General features: G+C 39.9%; 1 protein-coding gene across 3 annotated transcripts in view; it reads left to right on the top strand.

Moving 5' to 3' along the window:
• C7 (complement C7) overlaps positions 1-19492 on the top strand; it is a 66665-nt gene extending 47173 nt beyond the window's left edge. For 2 of the 3 annotated variants that reach the window (XM_027401372.2, XM_027401371.2), the window contains exons 13-18: positions 2367-2454; positions 4652-4784; positions 7186-7377; positions 13113-13206; positions 16304-16488; positions 18815-19492. In XM_027401372.2, coding sequence (XP_027257173.1) covers positions 2367-2454; positions 4652-4784; positions 7186-7377; positions 13113-13206; positions 16304-16488; positions 18815-18996 — 874 coding nt within the window. In that variant the 3' untranslated portion in view covers positions 18997-19492. Of the gene's footprint in view, positions 1-2366; positions 2455-4651; positions 4785-7185; positions 7378-13112; positions 13207-16303; positions 16489-16899; positions 17016-18814 lie in introns of all 3 variants that reach the window. The other variant, XR_003482458.2, reaches the window with a different exon arrangement.
• The last annotated feature ends 1351 nt before the right edge of the window (positions 19493-20843 follow it).

The raw sequence follows: 20843 nt of genomic DNA, 5'->3' as shown, positions 1-20843 counted from the left end.
CCTGCTTCTGTGTCCCAAGTTCTGGAATTACAGCTGGTGTCACCATGCCCAGGTTTTGTTTTTCTGTTGCAGAATTATTTTATTTCTCTAAGCATGAAGGCAATTTTATCAGAGTTTAAAAGAAACACTCCTAGGGTGAGTGGGCCATAAATCTCATCAACTTCCCAGAGGAGTAAAGTGGAAGAATAAAGAGGGAAGGAGAAAAAAATAAAAGAAAGAAAAGCCATTGTGTTTAAAAGAGGTCGGACATGTGACACATCAACAGTCACATGGTGGAGAGAGGAGCTTTAGGGGACAAATAAGAAAGGGACAAATGCAGGGAAATGCAGAGTGTTAGGGGAAGCAGGCTTAGTTAGAGTAGAGACAGAAAGAAAAGGGAAGCTACATCTTCCTGAGTAACGTGGATACACACGTGAAGCAGTATGGCTGTGCTCTGTAAGAGACTGTACTGGGGTGGTCAGTGAAGGCAAAGTACAGTGTCTTATTAAAGGAATAATTATTCTGCCTAAAGAAAATATTATTCTGCCTAAAGATAGTATAGCTTAAGGTGAGTCAGCCCTCTTTGGGGCCAAGTGATTCATCTGGCCAAACTAAAATTTTCGGTCTCCACAGAGTCTATTCTTTTGACCAGAAGGAGGTTTTTTTTTTTCCCCTCTCTTTTAAAATTATTTTCTTCTTTTTAATTATGTGTGTGTACATGTGAGCAATCATACACAAGAAGGGTTCTTCTGGATCTAGAACTATAGGTCAGCACAAGTCCTCTGACTTGGGTGCTGGGAACAGAACTCTGGTCCTCTGCAAGTTACCCTCAACCACCAAACAATCTCTCCAGTCCTAGAGGGTTTCTTCCTAGTGGGACTTTATTGTTGTAAAGGGGTAACTCCAAAATCATTTAGGAGCCAGACCATGGATCACAGCCCCTAGTGCTTCTGGAATCCATGGTACGTTGTAAAGATGAGACTGGCAAAGAGGTACAAGGTCAATTTTGGCTCTTAGTTACAAAAGAAACAGCTACTTTTCTTTTGGGTCTTTTGAGCCATTTTTTACCTCCTCATCACTTCCCCATCTGAACAGGTAACCATAGTTGCCATTTTGGAATTGGGGTAATGACTGATCTTTCTTTAGACGGCTGAATGGGGGCATTGTGTGTGGTATTTGCGGGTACTTTTCCAGGGGACCTATCTAAAAGACTCCAAAATGCTTTTGTTGGTCCATTTTGTGAAATATTGCAAAGCTCAAAAACTAGACAGGAAACCCCAGAGAGACAATTTGAAGGTCATTCGAAACAAGGTGCTTGGGGATGTGATAGGTGAGGACACAGGGTGCCTTGATCCTAGCTCTTTCATGCCTTGTACAATAATAATAACCAGTATCATCAAGGAAGCCAAAGGACATGTGGGTTATAGTAAGAAAAGAAGGCACATGTACCCCCAGAGGATGAGTATGTGAAAGAGGTCTTTGCCTGATGGGATTCATTTCCCTGCATTCCGAAATCCTGTTTATATAAAATTAAGTCTATTTAATGGAGGAATAACAAACCTTTATATATAAAGCCAGAAAAAGGGAACATTCCAAAGGAAACACGGAAGTGATATCCTCCTTTTCCTGTTCTTCACTTTTTGTTGTTGTTGCTCTAATGAGGGAATGTGTCTTTCTGATGAGTAGAAATAGGAAAATTTTTATTATTACTTCACATTTCTGATTTCCCTGGGGTGTTGCAAAAGATGAGGAATTTGGCCCAGAAGGAAGTGTCATAGTCTACTTGTGTTCCTATCACTCAGATTTTACTCACTGGAGAGGACTGGTAGTATAATGGTCACAAAGGCACTATGGACAATCACTGTTGAATCATGGATGTCTCCATTATCATTATCATAATTATAAGCTTCTGTAGGCATGATCTTGTGATGGTAAATTTTCAGGAATATCATTGATGATGAGATATGAAGGATTTCTGCTCCTTTTTAGACTTGATTTTTTTTTTCATCAAGTACAATTATTTTTGTGACCAAAGGATTTCAGAACTCAACAGCAGGAGATACAGTGATATCTGAGACAGATGGACTCTAGAAATTATATAATACAGATACATTACCCAAAGACTTTCATCTTTCTTCCTTCTTGCTTCTCATACTACTGATCCTGTAGATATTTAAATCACTATCTTTTGCTAGATTGAGTTTATGTTCAAGGTATTTAAAAATATAATGTGGTTGCATATTTGGTTCTGAGAATGATAACAATATATATCTATATTGTTGTACTTTCTACTTGCATGCCTTCAGATATAAGTGAAAATTTTAATGTAATATATCAACTTAATTGTGGAAACCAATCAAATTTATTTCCATTTGTTTTTTTTCCAGATTACTTGAGCCACATTGCTTTCATTTGTCTTTGGTTCCAAAAGGATTCTGCCCACCACCCCCTGCCTTAAAAGATGGATTTGTTCAAGTTGGTTATGAAAAGATACCTTTTTCCTTTATAAATAGTCCAACTTCTATGTCTTTATTTGGCCATAACCCATCTCCTTTCTCCATGGTGAAATTGTGGTAAAAATTTTATGTGTGCGTTTTAACTTTAGTAGTGGAGAATCGAATTTGTGACATTTCTTCTTTGGCCCAAGGTGATTCAAATTTCATAGAAGATAGCACTCCTTCTGTGGTCTGGGATGTTAATACTGCCACCTGATGAATAGAGATACCATCATGTCAAAGGGCTAGTCAACATTGCCAGTGTTACTAAGTGTGAATGTACATGGAAATTCTTAAAACTAAAGAATTTTCTTTACTATTTTCATTGAAAAAGACTTATCTTAAAAAGATTTCATCATGAAGTATTTTATTTACCTCAAGAGATATTTTAACCACTGTCTGATGAGATGTAGGTTGTCATACTTTTACCAATTTTTGTATTCATAAAAGGACCATGGTCATCTTCCATTGGTTGTTCTTGTGATGTGGCTTGGCATTTCAGGGGTCTTAATTAGTTCTGGTCCCAGTTTTTCTTACAATTGTGCTCTTAACCCCAAGTTCAATGACATCTCTTCATGGTTCACACAGGAGATATGTTTTTACAAGGATGCCCTCCCTGCTGCCAGCTTTACCTTCTTCATGGGGCATTTTGACCCTTAAATTCTGGGCCATTAAGCTTACAATAATGAGAGTTTGCTTAAGTTTTCACAAATGTATATATGCTGTTAGGAAAATGAGGAGGCAAAGGGGAGAAGGTAGAAAGTGGTAGACTGTTTTACACATTCACCGTGGTTTATGGGGCTTTTGAATGCAACATCTTTAGAAAGCAATGCAAGGCAAACTCAACTTAGCAATTCATGAAGCTCTTCTGCTTTTTTTTAGGAGCCAATATTTCTAAACACTGTTTCAGAATGTCCATATAGGTCACTTAGGGAATTTCAAAATAGAGACTGATGCTTGATTTACTTCCTACAACCCTTTCTGATTCAGTAGGTTGGGAGTGGAGCTTTTTATACTTTCTATAAGTTGTTTTTGTGTAGAAATGTTTGGATGTGTTGGGTCAATCTTCCTCATCAGGAAGTCCTTCTGGCAAAGTAGAAGAAGGCCTAGGGGCTACAATAAAAAACTGACATGTCTCTTCCCCATTGTTTCATATTAGCTTCTGTGAAGGAGGTAGACTAAGCCTTGAGTAGTCTGTGTCTGGCAATGATAAAGAGGCACCAGGAAATTGGGTTTATTTCCCAGAGGAGAGCTGGCTAAGATGCAAACTCCAAACTATCCCCCAGGCCTGTATTTCTTCAACATTTCCCCAGGGGCAGAGAACTAGAGGGTAAGGAAAAGAAGCAAGAATCCCAAATGAGGGTAATTATCTCCTCCCAGGCTGGGATTTGAAATTCCTTGCTTTATTATGACAACTTACCTCCCAATATTATAGGCAAATAAAATATGAGTCCATTCATAGCAGCATTTCTATAACTATAGTGCAGAGTTGGAGGAGATCAACATCATGTGTTTTTAGAAGTTATCATTGAGCTAGGTGTGGTGGCACATGCCTGTAATCCCAGCACCTTGGAGTCAGAGGGGTGAGGGTCTGAGTTTGAGGCCAGCTAAGGGCTCTTTAGTGAATCCAGGTTAACTGGAGAGGCACAATGAGAACCTATCTCAGAAAGCAAACAATGAGCTGATAAAATGTCATCAATGAGAAAGTCTTCCATGAAGATATTGAGAAGATGTAAATATTTCTGTTATGCTGACATTTATTAGGTAGTGTTGTCAACCAACAGAATGCACATTCTTCAGATGAAGAACTGACGGAGGAAAAAAAACCAAAAACTTCCAAAAATCTGATGACAAACCACCTTTTACTGCAAGTATAAGGGAAAGAAATTACTCTAATGGTGTCCATTAAAGTGATTTTAGTAAAATGCTTAGTGCAGCACTTGGTATTTGGGGAGCAATCTATACGTTTATGATATGTTGGCATTTATGGCTTTATTTCAATCAATGGTGGTACTAGTGTTGAATAGATCCTTATAGGGGAAAATGCTTTATATTGATTTTCTAAATCAATTGTTTGGATGTAGATCAATGATTAAAGTTAATTATGATTTTCAGGTCAAATAAACCTAATGAGAAACAGGCAAACTCAACCTTTCTCCATCTCTTAACTTGTTTAGGATGAAGGTACCATGTTTCCTGTTGGGAAAAACATCGTATATGCTTGCAATGAAGGGTATTTCCTTATTGGAGATCCTGTTGCCAGATGTGGAGAAGAGTTACAGTGGCTTGTTGGAGAAATGCATTGTCAGAGTGAGTGGTCTTGGTTGTACTATATATCCTAAGATGACAGAATGATAGAGAAGAAAGTGAATCAAGATAAATAACAACTCATGCAAACCCCAGTAGTATAGAGCAATTCACCATCAGCTTTACATCATCAGCAACTCATCTCCTTTTCCTGAAAAGCTCCTTTTCCTGCATCAGTTAGTTTTCTCACCACTATGACAAAAATACCAGATCAAAACAACTTAAGGGAACAAAGATATGTTGGCTCACAGTTGACAGGGAAGGCTCACAGGTTCAGAAGAAGTTTGGGTGGTTGCTCCCATAGCATCCATAGCCAGAAAGCAGAGAGGATGGACACTGGTGCTCAGGTCACTGTCACTATATATATAATGCTTTACATTCTTTGCTTTGCTTTTCATGTTAAATATTTCTATTGATTTCTTTCACTCATGCATTTTCTGTGTAACTGTGGCATAGTCTTGTAAGAATTCTATTGACCTGTTAATATATTTTTCTGTTATTCCTATTTTCCATTTTTTTTGTTTTGTTTTTCAAGACAGGGTTTCTCTGTATAGCTCTGGCTGTCCTGAAACTCACTCTGTGAACCAAGTTGACTTCTAACTCAGGGATCCTCCTGTCTCTGTCTCCTGAGCGCTGGGATTAAGGCATGTGCCACCATTACCCTGATATTTTTCCAATGTATTGTAGAAAGGTTCCATCTTGTTATTTAGGTTTTCTTTTTTTTGAGTAAAAATTTCACTCAATAGCTCAAGCTGGAATGGAATTCACCTTACTACAACTATTGGCAACTCTCTTGCCTCAGCCTCACAAGTGTTGTGTTTACAGGCATGAAACACTATACCTGACATCATTTAGATTTCTCAACAAAGTAATTGCAGTCTTTTCAAGGCACATAACTGTTAATTCCATTATTTGCATGTCCTGTGTCTGTTGTATTTTTAGTGGTCAAACTTTGGTCATTCTTATGTTTTTGAACACTAGTTTAGTTCTGACCAAATGCCACTCTCCACATGAAAAACTTAACAAATTAAGGCATTGATGACATCCTTGGAGAAGATGAATTTTCTAACTGGTCAAAAATGAAGCTGCTTCATGACTGGTTAATGTTTATTCCAATGGGGTCTAGCTACTAAGTGATCTTGATAAAAAGTATGGACTTTCTACCTGGGTATCTTCCCTTTTTTTTTCACAATACTGGAGCCCTGGATCCTCTACCCTGTGACTCTCCTGCAGGCTCCATAAACAGTTTAACCTTGGAGCTGGAATTCTCTCCTCAGTTTGTCTATTCTTCACTATGCTCTTATTATAATTTTGTTTTAGCTTTTCAAATTTACAAGTACTACATGGAGAAAAGCATTACCAAATCTCTAACCACTACCTTAGATTTTTCTTCTGTCTGGAATCTGGAGTCTTCAAATCTCTTCTGACAACTATCTGATTCTCATAAACATTTTTCTTCTAATCTTGTGCAACTTTCCTATCTGTCTTGGTGGGAGACAGGTTGAAAGACGTTCTCCTAATAGACCTGGCAGATGTATCATGCCACTAACAAACTCAGTGCCAGATTTGGAAGGCACAACATATGACCAGTACTTAACTTTGTTCTACCAGTACACAACATATTTGGCAAAATACGGGCAATAATACCAATAAATGGTAAATGCTGTGTTTGAATAAATGAATGATTGGGTCTTCTGATAAAGACAGGGCTGAAACTCAGTGATGTTGTATAGTATTATCCAAAATCCATGAGGGACTTGGTGAAGATTTTCAGTCATGATTTCTGACCTGCTCTTCACATCTATATATTATATATAATATGATATATATATATATATATATATATATTTTTGTTTTTTCTGTGGTTTTATTTTTAAATAGGTTTGGACTAATGAATAATATTAAGGGAAAATTTGAGGTGGAAAAAAATACAGAACACTGCACACTTTTATGGCTGCAAGGTGCAAGGCGGAGCTTTAAATTTGTAGATAGTGACATATCTAATTAGAGCTAATGATATGCAAATGAGTAAAGCTCCTGGGGAAATTCTGGTGGGACATCACCTGACTGCAGAGATAAGTGGCAGCTGTAAAGTCTGCTTTTAGCAGCAGCCTGGGCTTTGGGACTCTATTTGTAGGCTTGTTCACTTTAGCTTGTCACATTGCTTTGAGGGCAGGGAAAGGAGATGACAGCTGTTTTGTCTTCAGTCATTCACTGGTCAATTACGTGTCAGACACCATGGAGCGTTCCTTTTGGAGCCCCCTATGAGTGGATGCACTGTTTTCCCTGCTTGTCCTCTGATATGAAAAGGCAGAGCATGTATATTAGCACAGCCCCAGGCTGCCTTTAAACAGCATGTTTAGGAAAGCAGTGACCCTTACATTTTGTCCTTCTTCATCCTCAGAAATTGCCTGTGCTCTACCTGTACTGATGAATGGCATGCAGAGTCACCCCCAGAAACTCCTCTACAAGGTCGGTGAGAAGGTGACCCTCTCCTGTGCAGCTGGCATGTCCTTAGAAGGTCCTTCAACATTCCTTTGTGGCTCCAGCCTTAAATGGAGCCCTGAGGTGAAAAACGCCCAGTGTGTGCAAAAAGGTGAGTGGCCCCTGTGTCTCTTCAATGCCACAGGTGAGAGTCCTTACGGTGATCTTCATGGCCTTGGGTCACAGTATATCATTCTCTCCATCTGGCTCCTGAGGAGAATGAGGTCAATGTGTAGATGGTGCAACAGCTATTCACATGACACAATAGACTCGTGGAGTGCAGGGACAGGAAAGGATGATGAACTGAACTTCACTGATGCTTAGGAAAGAACAGCTTTATGCCTGCTACATAGAGTACCAAGGAAATGAAGGCTTTCTGAAAGCTGATGTTTGGTTTTCTTCTGGTCCCCTAAACTAAGAGTTAAGATGATGATTTATTTTCAATTTTTGAATGCTTTGTTTCTGGATTCTTGGAATTTATTGATATGAAAGTTGAAAATTTGAAAAAGCCTTTATATTTAACACTGCAAAGTAGACATTATTCAAAGAAAAGTCTTGTGGTTCATGAAACTTCTCTTTGTAAAGGTAAGTAAGAATTAAGTTTTCAGGAAGAAATAAAAGATGAGAATTTAGATGAGCCCAAAAGTTTTAATCCCAGAGAGGTGATATCTCTTAATTCTGGCCACCCCATGATCAAGGCACAGGACCCAGTCACTCAATGACCAGAGTCTAAGAGATACAGAATCCAGGCTTAAGACTGATGTTTTTGTAGCTAAGGCTAGGGAATCAGCTTGAAGGGCTTGTTAGGGTCAGAATGGGAGAAATTAGCTGTTTGTCTTAGATAAGCTGTGTGATTGCAGGGTCTGTTGTCTCTGCAACCACTGGTCTGGGGTGGAGTCAGCTACCTTTCTTTAGCAGTTCCCAAATAACTGCTTCCTGGGACTTTGAACTCAGTTTCAGGCCCTTGGCTTTTAGTTGGGGCGGGGGGGGGGGGCGGAGGGGATCATGGGGTGGTCTTCTTTCACTCTTCGTAGTGGAAATTCAGCAATCCAGTATTCTAAACATTAGTCACATGCAAATATTCCTTTGAGAATTTAAGATAAATTGGGTGTTATGGTGAACATCTTTAATCCCAACATTCTGAGGCAGAGGCAGAGGCAGGCAGATCTTTGTGAGCTCACTACATAGTGAGTTCTATGACAGCCAGGGCTATGTAGAGAGATCTTGTTTCAACAAACAAACAAGCATCTGAGACAGAAAAAACAATTTAGAAATACAAAATTATGTATCTTTCAGAGGTTGTGAAATGGGCCAAATATATTTAAAAAACATTTATTGTTTGATTATACATTAATAAATGTTAAGTATGTTGTTTACTTAGTAATTTTAAAGGGTGAATTTATGTTTTGTGTGAATGCATATTTTGCCTGTGCAGAGGCCATGAGAGAGCATTGGATGCCCTGGAACTGGAGTTAAGGAGAGTTATAAGAGGTGTGTGGGTGCCAGACTGAGACCAGGTCTACTGCAGAACAGCAAGTTCTTTGTTTTGTTTTGTTTTTCGAGACAGGGTTTCTCTGTGGCTTCGGAGGCTGTCCTGGAACTAGCTCCTGTAGACCAGGCTGGTCTCGAACTCACAGAGATTCACCTGCCTCTGCCTCCCGAGGGCTGGTTTGCGCACCACCACCGAACTTGGGTTGGTTTTTTGGACAGCAAGTTTTTATAACTGTTGCTGCATCTCTCCAGCCTGGAAAGATGCTTTTAATAATTATAAGGGAAGAAGGAATGCTCATGTAGATGCTGTTCTACATACTACTTCTTTAGTGTAAACATTTTAATTCAGTGCTAAAATCTGTGTATTCTTATGAGGATGAAAAACTGGATTCTATAATGAATACAGTTAAGTGAATTAGATGTTTACAATGGCAAAGAACAGGTTTCTGGGAGCCCTGTCCCACTGAATTAGATGTGGGCTGTGGTGATGCATAGATAGTAGAGAGGAGTAGAGGGGACTAGTGGAGCGTTTTCTACATTAGCACTGATGTGAACACTTTTCTCAACACATTAGAAAGCAGTTGCTGTCTTCTACATTCCCTCTAGCGTAGAGTTGTGTAAAGTAAGGCACCTGTATTTGTGATGCCAAAATGAAAGAGAACAATATATACTTAATGAGGATATACTTTGGTTTCAAAGGGAACTAGGTAGTTGTTTTTCTGAAATGCTTGCTTTTGTCATTTTATAGTACAATTTAGTATGGTTTTCCCCTACTCAGTAGACAATGGTATTATGGTTGGTTCTAATTAAGGATGTTTTATGGACCTGTGCATTTCTCTGAATATGTAGATAACAATAATAACTACACTCAAGATAACCCTGTAACAAACAAAATTCCCATGTTTATCAGCTTTTAAGGTTGGTGCTTTAAAATATGAGTTGAGTATGGGGATGGGAGATGGCCCAGTGGGTTCAGTATTTGTTGCATATGCATGAGGACCATAGTTCAGATCTTCATCTTTCAGAGAAAAGCTGGGTGTTGTGTTGTATGGCTTTAATCCCAGCACTGGGGGAATGGGGACAGGTGGATGCTGGCAGTTGGCTGATTGTCCAGTCTAGCCAAAATGGTGAGCTCCAAGTTCAAAGAGATGTCTTGTCTCAAAAACAAGGTGGAGAGTGATAGAGGAAGAAAGGCACTCTGACATTGATCTCTAGCTTCCATATATGCATACACTTGTACATACACACACACTGGCTCACACACAAACACATATAATAACACATACACATACTCACACACACACACACCAAAGCAGACACACCTCTCACACACACACCACCTCCACACACAATATTAACTAATAAGTGAATAATGTACTAGCCCTTTGAATATTTCACCCCTTAGAAGTTGTGCTAAGCACACTAACACATGCATATTCCACACACATACATACACAAACACAAATACCAGTTAAGTAATAGGTAAGTGAATGAGGTACTAGATCTTTAAATGACCAAATATTTAGTCATTTAAAAATTTTGCTAAACTATAAACATAAGATTTACTATTTTAATCATTTTAATATACAGATAACTAATATTAAGCACACTCTTACTGGCAAACAGCTGTCATCTCTACCCATCTCCAGAATTTTTGCACATAAATGGGTTTTGCTCTAGCAAATAAAATAAATATTTTACCAAACAAATTCTGGCAGTGCAAAGAACCCTTATATACTACTGATGGGAATGTAAATTAGTTCATTCACTATGGAAGCCAATTCAGAGATTCCTCAAACAATCAAAACTAGAACTACTACATACTCTAATAACATTACCTAGCTGATGGAATCTAAGTAATCATAGGACATAAATACCTGCACATCCATATTTATTACATGACTCACAACAGGAAAGATGGAATCATCTTGGATTTGTAACAACAGATGAATCAATGAACAAAATTTAATTTATTGTATACAAGACCTGCATAAGATCAGACCAGATAAAACACCCTCGAATACATGAGGAAGAAAGTCATGAAGTTTCACTGCTAGCTGAGGAGCTAGGTAACTGATGGCCGCTGTGTGTGTGTGTGTGTGTGTGTGTGTGTGTGTGTGTGTGTGTGTGTGTGTGTGGTCAGTATTCTTCAGGAATGCAGCCTGTGAGAGGCTCCCCATGCCCCAGTGGATGGTCAAACACCCATTCACATATAGGCAGCACTAAGTCAACTCACTGATTTAAAAAAAAAAAAGAGCATAAGAAGTTGGGAGGAAATAGAAGTGTGTGTAGGAGGATAGTAGAAGATTTCCAGGGGAGAGAATGAGGTGTAAGTTTCATACTTTAAAAATATTAATATTAAATACAAATTTAAAAATTAGCGCAAGAAGAAAATGTGGTATATAAACACAGTGGCGTTTTACCAGCCTCTAAGGTAAACAAAATTGTATTATTTGAAAGAAAGTGATGGAGCTGGAGATGATCATGGTAAGCAGAATGAGACAATTATGTTTTTCTCTCATATATACAATGCATGCTTAAAATATGTATATGAGGCTTGGTAATGGGGCTCAGCAGGTAGAAGCACACACTATACAAACTCAAGTCTGCTGACTTGAGTTTGACCCTTGGAACCCAAGTCAAAAACCAGATACAGAAGTGAGCGTCTGTAATCCCAGCTTTCCTATGGTGAGATGGAGGGTCATAGGTCAGCTATCCAGAGTATGTGGTGAAACAAGAAACTTTGTCTCCAAAACAGGTGGAAGAAGGGAACTTGTCTTCTGACCTACTACCTACACACACACACACACACACACACACACACACACACACACACACACACACACACAGAGAGAGAGAGAGAGAGAGAGAGAGAGAGAGAGAGAGAGCATGACACAAATGTGCCTGTGTGTACATACAAACAACAAAAATAAAACCAACAGTACTAAATGTATTTGATATTAAAGTAGATGGGAGCGTAATAAGCCAAGTACAATGGCATGCATCAATGAAGATATCACAATGAACTCTCTTAGTTTATGAGCTACTTTTTCATTAGTTACTTTTCTGTGGTTTTGATAAAATACTGTGACACAAAGCAATTTACAGAAGAGTTTATTTGGTTCCAGAGGGAGAGTCCATAATGGTGGGGGATCAGGTGCCGATTCCATCACAACTACACCCAGGAAACAGAGCTGAATTCTCAAAGTCCACCTCTAATGATGTACTTCCTCCAGCAAGACTATAGCTCTTAAAGGTTCTGTAACCTCTCCAGACAGTGCCACCAAATGCTCAAACACAGGAGCTTACGGGAGATATTTTAAATCCAAACCAAAATATATGCTCATAAAAAATAGAAAACCCGTTTCACTTTGAAATCGATTTAGATCTCAGAAAAGTTGCAAAATACAGATTTTTATAGGGCCTCACCCATCTTCACTTTGTTCATAAATTGCCATAACTTAGTTCATGAAAATCAAGAAACTGCTGGTTGTGGTGTCCCATATCTGTTGTCTTAGTTACTGGTTTATTGTTCTGAAGAGACACTTGTGACCAAAGTGACTCTCAGAAAAGAAAGAATTTATTGGGGGTGTGCTTACTAATTTTAGATGGTTAGTCCATGATTATCATGGTGGGGAATGTAGCAGCAGGCAGGCAGGCAGGCAGGCAGGCAGGCAGGCAGGCAGGCATAGTGCTGGAGAAGCAGCTGCGAGCTTTATATCCTGATCTGCAGATAGGCAGAGAGGGGGGGCAGAGACAGAGAGAGACAGAGAGAGACAGAGAGAGAGGTAGAGGACACACACACACAACACACACACACACACACACACACACACACACACACACACCATAAAAACTCAAAACTGGAGGCCATAATATACAAGTAAAAGACCAATAATGCAAACAGTGCTCTAACAAACAACATGAGTCAAAAAGTCTTACAAAAATACTATTGAGTTCATTGTGTGTTGGCCTTCCACTGCTAGGCATGGAGCCATCTCTTAAGTGTGGCTAATATACCAGTGAGATGCCATTGGAGAAAAATCATTTTTCCTTTGCAAGCAGACGTCAATTAGAGATAGCTTCTTGGTTAGGGATCAAAGCATACTGGTTTTTTTTTTTTGAATTTTTAAAATTGAAAATACATTGTTTTCATACAATATTTTGTATGGTTCCCTTTCCCCCAGCCCCATTCTCCCCTCTCCCACCCACCCATCCACCCAAATCCACATCATTTCTTTCAACTACAGAATATCTTCACAGCTGAGAATCCTACAGATCCTGATTCAGCAAGTTCAATTGTAAAGCAGGGCTTATTCTGCCAAAGATTACATCTCTCTTAAATGTTTCTTTTAGACACCAGCACTCTCCCACCAGTAGCTCCTGCATGCCAGCCCTGGGAGAAACTGCAGAACTCAAAATGCGTCTGTAAAATGCCCTATGAGTGTGGGTAAGCACTGTCTTTGTCACTCTCTTTTCTGTTTGATTTAATCCAGGGTAAATGGGGTGGCTTTGTACAGCTTATTGAATGAAGGTACAGCTTACCAACAGCTAAGGGTCTTTGCATTTTAATCTGTCCCATTGCTGCCTGTTACAGGTCGTAGGCTGACAGCCCTGGTGTTAAGAAGGGTTCTCATCTGGAGGGGCAAGGCACCGAAGGATTGCTTGGGCACTGCTCGTTCTATGTATAAAGTGAAGCGAAATGACAGAACTGTCACCTGAGGATTTAGAGCTTTTGAGGATTAGGCTCAAATTCCTGTGGGACATAAACATTAAAAAAGCAATACCGGCAGATAATGGAGCAGCTGCTTTTCTGACGCTGGATGCCTCTTTATTAGATTTGCATTCCAAGAACGATACCAATTTCTGGTCACTACTTTTAGGAGGATCTGGGAAGTAGCTCCTGGTTGCCTGTATTAGGATCCTAGCAAGATGCAGGTTGTACAATTAGGTGAGGAGTAGGAAAAGTTTAACAGCCTGCCTACAAAAATTGTGGGCAGAATAAAGCAAACTATAATATTGTGTGTGTGTGTGTGTGTGTGTGTGTGTGTGTGTGTGTGTGTGTGTGTGTGTGTGTTTGTTTGTGTGTGTGTGTGTATGTATGTATCCACATCCAGGCCTGAAAGAGGGAGGAAGACATTTATGACGCACGAAGAAAGCGAGGGCTCTGAAGGGACAGTTGGTAAGGAGGAGCAGACTCCCTTTAGGGAATTGAGAGGCACCACAGGTCTAATCCTGAGTTATAAACATTTACCTGCACTTCCTCCCATGCTGAAAACCACTCCACTGGTGCTCTACAATGACAGAATGCACTCACAGCTGGAGGAGAGCATGGTCTGATATGGTCTTTCCATGCCAGACTTCCAAGAAGATGAGCAGGAATGGAGAGGGGTCTGGAGGACATAAGAGAAAACAGTCTCTGGACCGTTTTCATTTTTAAGATTAAGGACTTAAGTTGGTTCATCTTTAGAAATCAACATAGCAATTTACTGAATACTTTGTAGTTGCCGTGTTCATCAAATACCATGTTCTCTTCTTGAATTAATAGTAGATGATAATGATACATATCATGACTTTTAGTATGCAGAAAATCGGTGAAAAGTATAAATTGAAATTGTGATCAACCCATTCTTATTCTAGTGTCCCAACTCTGTTATTGCTGTCTTATAGTCAATTTATTTGAATCATTTTTTCTCTAATTCCTGAAACTCCCTCAGTTTATCCTCATTCTGTCATTTGAAGTCATGGTATGACTTTTAGTATAATTTCACAGTATTGGATGCCAATGTCAACATTGCATTGTAAAGTTTCTGCTTTTTAAACTACTCTAGGTAGCTACATTCAAATTTTAAATAAACAGAGAAAAAGATTTATGCAAAATAAAAAGTTTTTTTCCCTATATAAGTCACTCCAGATAAATTTAGCTCTAGGTCAAGAGGAAAAAAATAAAGCTAAATAAAGTATGTGAATGTAAAAGTCTTTCTAACCAGTGTATAGAAACATGCTTTGTTGTGCAAGACCTTTACTTATAACAATGTTTTTCATATCCATTAGTATTCAGAAATGGAATTTTTGTGTGGGTGGTAGTATGGGGGGCTGGAGAGGAGTTGGAGACAGGTCTTCTGTATCCAGACTAGCCTTGAACTCATTGTGTAGCTGTGAGTGTCCTTGAATATTTTATCCTCTTTCTTCCATCTCAAAAATTTTGAGTTTATGTGTACCACTATGCCCAGTTTAAGGAATATTCCTTTTTAAAATGATGTTTCTAAATAGCTGTATTATATACCATGTCTTAGTTAGGGTTTCTATTACTGTGAAGAGACATCATGACCACAGCAACTCTTATAAAGGAAAAACATTTAATTGGGATGGCTTTCATTTTCAGAGGTTTAGTGGTTTAGTCCATTATCATGGTGAGAGATGGTGGCATCCAGGGAGACATGATGCTGGAGAAGGAGCTGAGAATCCTACATCTTGATTTGCAAGAAGTGGTCTGTCTCACTGGGCATGACTTGATCATATATGAGACCTCAAATCCCATGTCTCCACAGTGACATACTTCCTCCAACAAAGCCGTATCTCCCAAAAGTGCCATTCCCTTTGAGGACCACTTTCTTTTAAACTGCCTCATACCATTTTAGCAGCAGAGGTTAAGAAAAAACCTAGTAAGATGGTTAATGGATATATTTCTAAATCCTTTGTAAACACAGTCACTTTTATTGGCAGGGTGTTAGGTATCATGCCACAGCACAAATAAGGAAGTCAGAGGACAACTTGCTGGATTTGTCTCTGTTTTGTTCCACCAACAGCGGTGCTGGGGATCAAACTCACATCATTAGTGGCAAGTGCCTTTATTCAATGAGCTATCTCACTGGCTACACAGATACTTCAAAGAACCACATTGAGGGGTTTTGAGGGATGATCCCGTGGTTAAGGGCACTTGCTGCTCTTCCAGAGGACCTGAATTTTGTTCCCAGAACCCACACCAGGCAGCTCAGAACTGTCTGTTGTTAACTCTAGCTCCCAGAGACCTCACCCCTTTGGCTTGAGCAGGCATCTGCACTCATGTGTGCATAGCCACACACATAAATGTATATTTAATTAAAGTAATAAAAATAAACCTTAAAGGCAGCACTGAGAAATAGTTTCATCTCCACTTGTTTGTGTAAGGATTTTAGTCAACAATGCCAATTATAGACTCAGAGGGTTGCTGAGCTGGGAGGCCAGTGGTTTCATGTCATCTCTTGGGGGTGTTTGGTCTTTGCTGATTTTCTGTTTCCTTTGGTATCAATCCAGCTGCAGTTGCTGGCAGACCTCACCTTCTCACCCAATTTGCTGCATCTGGTCTGTCCTAGATGATGATAAACCAGCGCTAGGTATTTGTGCATATAAAAACTATGAGCTCATTAAGAACAAACACAGTTTTTGTGGCTGTTGTTGGGCTGGTTGCATTGTAGAGTTGTGAGCATAGTCTTACTTTCACTTATCTTCCTCAGCTCTGAAGAAAACAAATCTTGTAAATAATGTAATTAAAATGCTCTTTCCAGATCCTCCTTGGATGTATGTGCTCGAGATGAGAGAAGCAAAAAGATACTGTCTCTGACCATCTGCAAGATGCACGTTCTCCACTGTCAGGGAAGAAATTATACTCTTGTTGGCAAGGACAGCTGTACCCCACCTGCCTCAGCCGAGAAAGCTTGTGGTGTGTGTCCACCATGGAGCAAATGTGATGGTAAGAAACCGTCCATATTTGTAACTGTGAGAATGTCAAGGCAACAGTGCCAAGAGTTTTAAACAATGTAGTTTCTAGTTTATCAGCAGATACCTCAAAATGTCAAATATATTAGATTAGTTTGACAGTAAACTGCCCCTTAAGTTCCCTCCTGGGAGAGGGGATTAGATGAGGTATGTAAGAGGACAAAAACCCATTCCTGATCATTTAAGTGTTCTTTCAAGCCCCACTAATTCTCACTCTACCTTCATGGTATGCAAGCATGTGTACAGGTAGAACACCCATGTACACAAAATAAAAATTAAAAAATTAAAGGAAAAAAGGACTTACCAACAATGCTTTCTAAAAATCAAATCGTTATATTACAACCTTAAAAAGAAGTGTCACTGAACTGATTAGATGTCTCGGTAGGTAAAGGTGCTTGTGGCCAAACCTGACATCCTGAGTTCTGCCCCTGGAATCCACATGATGGAAGGAGAGAAGGGACCTCCCACGAGTTTTTCTCTGACTTCCACATATACATCATGGTGGGTGAACACACGACAACAACAACAACAACAATATGCATGTAGTGATATATTATTTATGACTTCATAAAGTTTGCCTGAGGGTTCAGACTGCAAAGCTAGCCACAGCCACAGAGCCAGGCAGCGGTGGTACACACTCTGAATTGCAGGACTTGGGAGACAGAGACATGTAGAGGAAGCTGTAGCCACACCTTCTTAGGGGCTGGCTACAGGTATGTCTGACCACGCTTGTGAGGGCGTGGTCAGAGTGACTGCGTTTGCGCTTTCGGTTTCTCTTTGCTTCTTGCTGTACAGGCTACTGCCACGCCATCTGGCTAGGTCGCTCTGTAAGTAAGGCTTTTCCCTATTAAATACCCTTATATTTCTACCTGACTCCGTATTGGTAATTTCCCACTATAGAGACAGATCTCTGTGAGATCAAGGCCACATGGAGCTACATGAAATTGATCCAGTCTAAAACAGAAACAGCTCACACAAAGGTGATCTCAGTACTGGGGATCCCACACTTTTAATCCCAGCATTAGAGAGGTATATGAGATAGGAGTGGGGCATTCAGTAGTCAGTCTGAGATATTTATTTTTCAGCCACTCTGAGGACAGGACACTTTTCAGCCTGAGGTAGAAGCAAGAGCTAGTGGCTGGCTGTTTTGCTTCTCTGATCTTTAGCTCGAACCCCAATATCTGTCTCTTGGATTTTATTTATTATTGTGTTACACACACACACACACACACACACACACACACACACACACACACACACACACACACACACGCAAATAATGGAACAAAATAAAGTTGAAGATTTTAGCCAGCTATCATTCTGAGACTAAAGACTCCTTCTCCTTGTTATAAGGAAGTTTAAAACATGTTAGAGAGGCATTAAAAAATATGAGTGCCAAACTGATCCTTTTTGAGATAATCAGAAGACCCTGAAGAGACTAAACACAGGAGCTACTTTCTCAGATTGTGTTTCATTGCCAGCTAGGACTTCACTGAACCGAACTTAGCAATGATCTTCAGCACCACCCATGCTTTGGAGAATATGGTGAAGAGGGAAGGGCAGGGTTGCAAGAACCAAGCTTTTGCTCAGGGCTTCTGTACCTGTGGACATGGAAGCTAAACTATGTGATGTATACATCTGCAAGCTCCTGATTCTCTGTCCTGTGTACTGCATGGGGACCTTTCCCTCAGTCCTTCATAAGTTGCGGTAGGATGACAATATCTGTAACTCTAACCCCATCGGGCTCCTTTCTCCTTTACTCTTCTCTGGCTGGCCAACAAACTCTCCCTAGAGACCTAGGTAATGGATTCGCACCAAGTCCTTTCCCATGTTTTCTCCTTGTTTCTGACTAGTTTTTATAGGACAAGTGGCCTTCTGAATGCCATACTTTCTCTAAGAACTTTTTATTCTTTTCTTTCTGTGTCCCTGAGCTTTGATTCTCCACTCTCTACCAAAACCTTCTTACTTGGTCTGGGGAACAAAGAATTACCCTTGATTTTTGGCTCACAAGGATGGCAGCCTATATGAGGAAAGAGAGGGAGCGCTCTTGACTTGGATAGACCTGCCACATGTGTGTCCAGCCAGTGGAAAGCCTGGCACCAATTTCAAAGCCTATTTATTCTGAGTGAAACAAAATAGCCCCATTTCCTGGTCTTGCTGCTCTTCCAGCAGATAGTTTATTGTGTCACTCAAGGCAGGAGCTCTCTAATCACCATGCCATTATTTTGCGGGTGATAATGTGCTTTGAGTCTCCCACCTCCACAATGTGCCATTAAGTCTCTCCCACTTACTCTTTCCAGCTCAGAACAGCAAATGTGTCTGCAGAGAAGCATCGGAATGCCAGGAAGCAGGGTACAGCATCTGTGTGGACGTGAATGGCAAGGAGGAGACCATGTCTGAGTGTGAGGCAGGCGTCTTAAGATGCAGAGGGCAGAGCATCTCCATCACAGCCATCAAACCCTGTGCTGAAGAAGCCCAGTAGGACCCAGGGAGCCCTGGTCCTCTTCATCAGAATCTAGTGGGCAATGGATGCTGAGTTAATACATCTGTAACTGGCTGGTACTTAGACTGCTTTCCCAGCATGAAGGCACCATCTTTTCTCCTTCCTCTCCAGTACACACTTCTCCCTTCTGTGTCCAGCCACCTGTGCACACAAACCCTTTGTTTTTCCCAAACCACAGTCCAGGTGTTTTTTCCTTTACAAGTGGAAGTGTGAAGAACACTCATGAACCATAGCACGAGCTATTTGTGAAGTTTTGGAAAAACGTGTTGGGCTTTGACTTTTTTGTTTGTCAAATTACAGGATGGGACTAGAGACACCTGTGTGCCCCATTCATCCCTGTGATTCTGTTAAGTATGATTGACCTTCTCCAGGGGCCAGTGGACCTCCTACAGATTGATTAGGAAGACAGAAAGAACATAGCATGATTAGTGAAGTTGACTTTCCTCAGTGAAATCTCTCTCTCTCTCTCTCTCTCTCTCTCTCTCTCTCTCTCTCTCTCACACACACACACACACACACACACTCACACTCACACACATAGGAAGAAACAGACAGATGAAATTATCTCCATCCTGAGTGGGAATGTCATGCTTTGCCCTACAAAGTCAACCCCACATGTGGGATCCTTATTCTTGTCAGAAGATTGAGCCACTTAAATGTCAGAGCAGAACTCATCATGCTGTGGTCACGGGGCACCGTCTGCCTTCTTGTCTGAGAACAAATTATGATTCAGTCTCTTGGGAGATTTTCTTCAGTATGTGTCAAGTACAAGCACCGAAATCACTCTGTTTTTGAAGGAAGCATCAGTTTATGCTAGAGCTATTGAGTGATACATTGTCGAGAATAATCTTCCCTAATGTGGTTACTCCCCTAGAATTTTCCGGAAGTACACAACTTGAAACATTGGCATTTGGTTTATTTCTTATTCATGTTCCATCAAGAATAAACAAAAATGCAGCTGTGGAAGGTGAAGTGTGTGGGCTTAAGTAGAATTTAAAATATACACAAACACTATCTGTATTTTTTTGAGGCTGTAGATACATTTCAAACAAACTTTAAGTTGCTAAGAGTTAGAAAACTTATCCAAAATACTTTCTTTAGATTTTTTTGAAGTGTATAGTTCTTGATATGACCGATCCATATTTAGCTTTTTATACTAGAATTTCACTTGAGGGTTGATGCAGATGTAATATATGGAAGATACATGGGGATAGGTTTCATTTATTGAAAACATCACATTTAAGCTTATTAACTGCTCTGGTGCCGTGGATTTCGTTTTTCTGCTCTGGGTATTGGGATAGATCTAACAATGCTAGGGTTGACTGTTGAACCTTCTCAGAGAAGAGCTAGATAAGAGACCATTTAGAAGGATTGATCTCAGCAGCCTGCAGTCTTTCCCTTATTTACTTGTCTAGTCTGGAGTTAAATTTCAGCTACTTATGAGCACTTCCCATGTGAAATTCCAAATTCTCAAATGCTTTAAAATTTGAAACCTAATGATGACATGACAGAAAATTTCCACAGGTGGAAAATTCCACCTCTGATCTCATAGTGACAGGTCACAAAGTGCTAAACATGTTATGTAAAATGACTTTCAGGTTATGTGAAATATGAATGAATTCTGTCTTCAGATTTGGATCCTAGTCTCCTGAGTATCTCACCATGTACATTCAAATATTCTAAAATCCCAAAATACCCAGAATTGAAAACTTTCCTGATCAAAATGTTTTGGGTGAGCACATTTAGTGGCTAAGGTATTTGAGAAAGACGTGCCACCTACATCCTGGAGAACACACAAAGGACTGATGAATCACTGTGAAGGATGG

The sequence above is a fragment of the Cricetulus griseus genome, chromosome 2, assembly GCF_003668045.3.
Source record: "Cricetulus griseus strain 17A/GY chromosome 2, alternate assembly CriGri-PICRH-1.0, whole genome shotgun sequence".
In the NCBI taxonomy this organism is placed as follows: Eukaryota; Metazoa; Chordata; class Mammalia; order Rodentia; family Cricetidae; genus Cricetulus; species Cricetulus griseus.
The sequence above is the reverse complement of the archived record's forward strand: the minus strand, read 5'-3'. Positions and strand labels throughout refer to the sequence as shown.